Here is a 6346-nt window from a genome sequence, read left to right on the forward strand (position 1 = left end):
CCAGCATGTTAGTAATACTGTAAAGCCACACACTTTAGGAAACACACACACACACACACACACACACACACACACACACACACACACACACACATATATGTGTATATATATATATTTCTGATATATATATCAGAAAAAAGTAAATGACCCTAGTGAAATGGAATTTTTTTTAATTAAAATAGCCATAATATTCAAATATCATTTTGGAGTTTACAAAATGTTTTCACATGTCTCAATTGGTTCAATCATCAGCCTTGTTGAGCTAATTAGCGATGAGCTTAAACTAATGGAATTGTCTTGAGGTAGTATGTGAAAAGTTATGACATGTAAGATCATAATCACTTATTTTTCATTCATTCTGGGAATAGAAGAAGAAAAACTTGATTATGCTCAGCAGAATTAAATTATCTAAATCCCAGACATGAGGATGATTTGGAGTCTCCATTCCTGATGTAAGACAGGTTAATAATAGCTACCATTTATTGGGCACTTATGTGCCTGGTACTATCCTAATCACTTTAAATATGTGATCACATTTAAAGCTTACAATAATTCTGTGAGGTAGGCACCATCACAATGCCCAGATTTCAAAGGAGGGAGCCAAAGCCTAGAGGGCTTATTCAAATTCCAACTACTAAGTGGCAAAGACAAGGTTCCTTTGCCTTTCTAGTCAGGTAAAAACATAGAAGAGGCACCTCTGAATGTTTCTCTGAACACTATTTCTATACTAATTAAACACTCGATACATATTTATTAAATTGCTATATGAATACATGCAAATTTAAATAATCTATATGTGGTAGTTTAAATGTTGTTGGTCCCCACAAGCTCATAGGATTGTTGGGAGGCTGACTTTGCTGGAGTAGGTATGGCCTTGTTGGAGAAAGTATGTCACTGTGGGGGTGGGCTTTGAGGTCTCAGATATGCCCAAGCCATGCCCAGTACCTCAGTCCACTTCCTATTGCATAGCAGTATCATGTCTGCCTGCATGCTGTCATGCTCCCTACCATAATAATGGACTGAACCTCTAAAACTATAAATGAACCCCCCCATCCCACAATTAAATGTTTTCCCTATGAGTGGCTGTGGTCATGGTGTCTCTTCACAGCAATAGAAACACCATCTAAGATACTATATTTCATAGTTTTATTGTAAAATATATACATTACTACTACGACTTTACAATGCATATAGATCCCCAAAGGTTAATGATATATAACTTGGTACCAGCAGAATCCAGTTTACCACCCATGATCTGAAAGACATTGTTAAAGTTCCCTAGGTATTTGGAAAGTTTGTAAAATGTGGTTGTTAAAGCCGAGGAATGTGGAGTGCATGAAAAGGGTAGTGCTTAAAGACAGAAGAAAGGACTGCGTGACGAAAAATGTGGAGTGTGCAAGTGAACAAAAAGCTCTTGCTGCTATCTTAATTTTCACATAGTACATTAATACTCTTGGGGATAATATGTTTAATGACTGTATTTTGAATAAATAGATGATGTTTCATATACCTAAGCATTTCAGATAGTTTTAAAAAATCTAAACGCAATAAGAATATGCAATCTAAATGCAATAACTAAGAAATAAGAACAATGTAATGACAAGGAAATACAATCAGGGACTGTTTCTAGAAAAAGGGTGGCACACATTGCTTCTGATTTCCTACCAGAACTTGATGTTCAGATCCTATTGATGAAGACACCACATCCTTTGGTCACAGTGCATGAAGGAATCAAGCTGATATTGACTGGGAAGCTTCCTTCCCACTGGGTACCCTTCATAGGACTGGAAAGTGCTATATAGGCTGCTGGGGGGGGGGAGTCACAAGCATTCTTACCTAGCTGTGAATGCTGTGACTCACAGTGATGCTTAGCCTGTCAACATATGCCCACGGGTACAATAGTGGCATGAATGTTATGGGGATAACCAGCCACTTTCTAATTGCATTTAAGGCCCATTCCACAAGAGGAAGTGCATGCCTAGTATTGTAATTTTGACTAGGAACCTATGGCTGGGGAGCTCAGAGGCCCCAGGGGTGATCTTACTATTTTACTAAATGAACATAGTATCAAACTGCCCTCTAAATACACATTTTAATGTCTATTTAGTGTGTCTCAGTCCGCATTACAGAAGCTTCTTTGTACAGCAAACAGTGGTTAATGAAGAAACTTGCAACTTGTCAAAGTGCAAAGATTTAAGTGTTTTTTTTTGAATACTCAGCCGTAAATGAGACATCTATATCACACCCTTCCACCTAAGTCCCAGGGAACATTGTGAAAGAGGTATAGGAAAGGTTTAAAGAGCCAGATCTGGGCAGGGCTTGAGTGACATGTCACTCCCAGACATGACAGGATTGTTGCATTCATGACCTCACAGCAGCTATGGCTGCCTGCAAGGATCAAGCCAGTCAACATTCCAGCATGGAGTAAGGAGGGGTTCACAAACTCCCACCCCTTAACTGAAGAGCTACTGACAATTGATGGCTGCTGATTGAGGGAGAGTCCATTTTCTTTGGCAGTGTGCTCCCTGGTAGATTGACCATACTTCAGTGGTTGGCCTCACACCCATATGAATAGGGGCAGTACCAACTGGACTCAGTGGCTTATAAAAAAGAAGAAGCTGTGAAGTTGGGAGGAGTTGAAGGGGGTAGGGTAGACTTGGGAAGAGTTAAGAGGAAAAGTAGGGTCTGAGTATAACCAAAATACATTGTACATATGTATGAAGTTCTCAAATAACTAATACAAACATTATACTTCTACGTTATACTTAAATAGACAAGGAAATGGTGGCACAGAAATAGGAAATGACTAACTATATGAGATAGCAATGATTCTATTCCTCAAAGGGAGGACTTCTCTTTCAAAATAGAAGATTCACATGTCAAAGAATGAAAACCTTTAAAGACATAGACAGGACTCAGTACAGGTGAGAACATCCAAAGGATCAAGTACTACAAAGCCAGCGGACTTCTGTACACTACAGTGGCAAACCTGACATTTAAAGTGATTTTTCTTACTTCTTCATATCTATACCTACACATTAGTATACTCACCATCAGTGTTTTCTCTTCCACAGTAGGCCATGATCTCAGATCAATGGTATGCTTGAACCTTTTAGCTTAAAACTTATTTTATCTCTTGCTCTGTATGTCCCAGTCTGCTGCCTACCTGCCAGTAGTCTCTTCTGAAAAAGGTGGCCCACAGGCGTGTCATAATCAGCTCCTTATTGGGTGGGTCGTCACAGCAACCTTAAAGTTACATTTCAACCTTCAGTTCCCACAGGAGCAAGTTAAAAAAAAAAAAAAGTTAAATCCCTGCCTATAAACCACAAATAACCCAAAAATCTCAAAAAGAATCACGTGAAAGGCAACAAAGGCTAGGTAGACAACAATGATAGGAATAAAACTGGAGATGGGGGCTGTAGAGAAGGAGTTAAAAGTGTGTACTGCTCATAAGTTCAGTTCCCAACACTCAGCTCACAACTATCTGTAACTCCAGCCCTGATGGAACAGGTATCTCTGGCCTGCTTAAGTATATGAACACACACGCGCACACACACACACACACACACACACACACACACACACACACAAATAAATAAATAAAATCTCAAACATTACAAGCTATTGCCATTGCTCCTGGTTATCCTTCAGAACTTGATGGTAAGACCTGTTGTTGAAAACACCACATACTGGTATCATAGAACATGGGGCAATCAAGCTGGTATTGACTTCATCTTTACTAGCTAGCTTTCATAGTGCTGGAAGGTGCTATGCATATTACTAGGGGAGAAATGTAATCATCACTCCTACTCAACAGTGAACCCTGTGAAGTATAGTAATGGCCAGCCTGGCAAGATATGTCCACTGGTACAATAGAAACAAAAATGTGGGGCTGGAGAGATGGCTCAGGGATTAAGGGCGCTGACTTTTCTTCCAGAGGACCCGAGTTCAATTCCCAGCACCCACATGGCAGCTCACACCTGTCTGTAACTCCAGTTTCAGGGGACCGCAGCACCCATGGCAAAAACACAAATGCACTTAAAAATTAAATTTTTTTAAAAAAATAAATAAAAGAAACAAAAATGTTGCAGGAGTTAATGTGCTGGTTTGAATGAGAATGGCCCCCATAGGCTCATATGTGGAATACTTGGTCTCCAGTTCGTGGAAGTGTTTGGGAAGGATTAGAAGATGTGACCTTGTTAGAAGTGTGTCACTGGGGGAAGGTTTCAAAAGGCTTGCACTGTCTTAGTTACTTTACTATTGTTGGGATGAAACACTGTGATCAAGGCCACTTATAAAAGAAAGCATTTAATTGTGCTTATAGTTTCAGAAAGTTAGAGTCCATGACAGTGGAACAAAGACACTGGGAACGACTACAGTATTTTGAAAACTCAAAGTCATTCTCATTCTTCAGGGCTGTGCCCCCTGCGAGGCTCCCCATACTCCAGTAGATGGCCCTGCACCCGTGCACATACTGGCAGCACTGAATGAACCTCTTGGGTTTACAAATCACAGAAAGAACCCATGACACTGGTAGGGAAATTGTGGTGGGGGTGGGGAGGAATTGGAGAGGAGGGAATGGAGGCAGATTTGATGGAAACACATTGTAGGCAAGTAGGAAATTCTCAAGCAATGGAAAAGAAAACCTGTAAATGGACTGGCAAGGTGGCCCGGTGTGTAGAGGCACTGCCGATACTTGAGAACCTCGGCTTGCTACCTGGAACCCATGTGACGAAAGGAGAGAACCAACTCCCGCAAGTTGTCCTTTGACCTCCGCATGTGCTCTATGGCACGTGCGTGATCACAGAAGGATGACACAAAATAAATAAAAACCAAGTAAACCTGGAAATGATGACCAACATGGCACCTTTTTTCTCACACACACTTAAGCTTTTCCTAAATTGTTATGCTCTTAAAAGTTAGAGCTTTGGAGTTGGAGAGGTGGCTCAGTGGTTAAAGAGCACTGGCTGCTCTCCTAGAGGACCTGGATTCAATTCCCAGCACCCACATGGCAGCCCTGTAACTCCAGTCCCAGGGGCCCTGACACCCTCACACAGACATAAATGCAGGCAAAATACCAATGCACATAAAGTAAAAATAAATAAATTATTTTTTAAAGTTAGAGATTCAACTAAATTAAGACTATAGTTTCAGAGACCATTTTAACAGTCCAAGAGTCAACTAAATTGTTTGACTTCTCACAGCTAGAGATAGTGAATGTACTCAACAAAGGATGTCTTTCTTGGTAGGTATTGGGAAGAACACCATTATTTTTTTAGCAACAATGGGCATTGTTGAGACCTTGAGATATAAACAGATACAAAATTTGCTCTGTGTTCTATGACTCTTGTGTCTGGCATCTTCAGCAATAGACTCTTTTTTTTTTTTTTTTTTGGTTTTTTGAGACAGGGTTTCTCTGCGTAGCTTTGCACCTTTCCTGGAGCTCACTTGGTAGCCCAGGCTGGCCTCGAACTCACAGAGATCCGCCTGGCTCTGCCTCCCGAGTGCTGGGATTAAAGGCATGCGCCACCACCGCCCGGCTAGCAATAGACTCTTACCATCAAGTTTTAGAGGGTAATGAGGAGCAATAGCGTGTAATGTTAGAGATTTGATTTGTCTCGGTTTGTGTGTGTTGTTTTCTTTAAGAGAGTTCCGATTGTCTCTAAATGTAACTCAAGCAGGCCTGAACTCACACTCCTCCTGCTGCCTTGGCTTCTATTGCTGAGGTCATGTTTTTAATGTAGCTGGCAGATTAAATGAAGTGGCTGGTAGGGGCAGGGTGAGGCAGGGGGAGAGAGGATCTCTGAACCTTCACCAGTTCAAGGTTTTGCACAACCCGTGAGTCATTTCTTTGGTTAAATAAGCTCCACTAAATTTAATTTGCCTAACGTCTTTAACATTTCAATAAGCTTGACTAAAGAGTAAATACTATTAAATAATTTTACCAACAAAATAATAAAGAAACTATCCAAAAGTCCTTTGTAAGTCTTCATAATAGGGCCAGCAAGATGGATCATGGGGGCAAGGGGGCTTGCTGCTAAGCCTGACAATTTGAGTTTAACCCCTGTGACCCACATGGTGAAAAGAGTGGATTGACACCCTCCAGCTAGCTTCTTAGCATCTAATGTGGGCCATGGCACACATATACACAAAACAACAAAGAAAGACATAAACTCTCATATTATAATCAGAAAGCATGAACGCTGAGGTGTAAAAGGACACTTGTGTGTGGTAACTTTAGTACGAAGCAACTGAATTGAGGAGACAAGGACATTATTTTTGCCAAATTTAAAAAAAAAATTATTTCATTTATTTGTGTGTGTGTGTGTGTGTGTGTGTGAGAGAG

The 6346-nt window shown here is 40.6% G+C and overlaps 1 protein-coding gene across 2 annotated transcripts in view; it reads right to left on the bottom strand.

Annotated features, from left to right (window-relative positions):
* The window catches only part of Pabir3 (PABIR family member 3), a 57935-nt gene extending 54746 nt beyond the window's left edge, over positions 1–3189 (bottom strand). For both annotated transcript variants that reach the window (XM_042269120.2, XM_042269119.2), the window contains exon 1: positions 3052–3189. In XM_042269120.2, the coding sequence (XP_042125054.1) occupies positions 3052–3082 (31 nt within the window). In that variant the 5' untranslated portion in view covers positions 3083–3189. The remainder of the gene's footprint in view (positions 1–3051) is intronic.
* Positions 3190–6346: the final 3157 nt, after the last annotated feature.

The sequence above is a fragment of the Peromyscus maniculatus genome, chromosome X (genome assembly GCF_049852395.1).
Source record: "Peromyscus maniculatus bairdii isolate BWxNUB_F1_BW_parent chromosome X, HU_Pman_BW_mat_3.1, whole genome shotgun sequence".
NCBI classification, from domain to species: domain Eukaryota; kingdom Metazoa; phylum Chordata; class Mammalia; order Rodentia; family Cricetidae; genus Peromyscus; species Peromyscus maniculatus.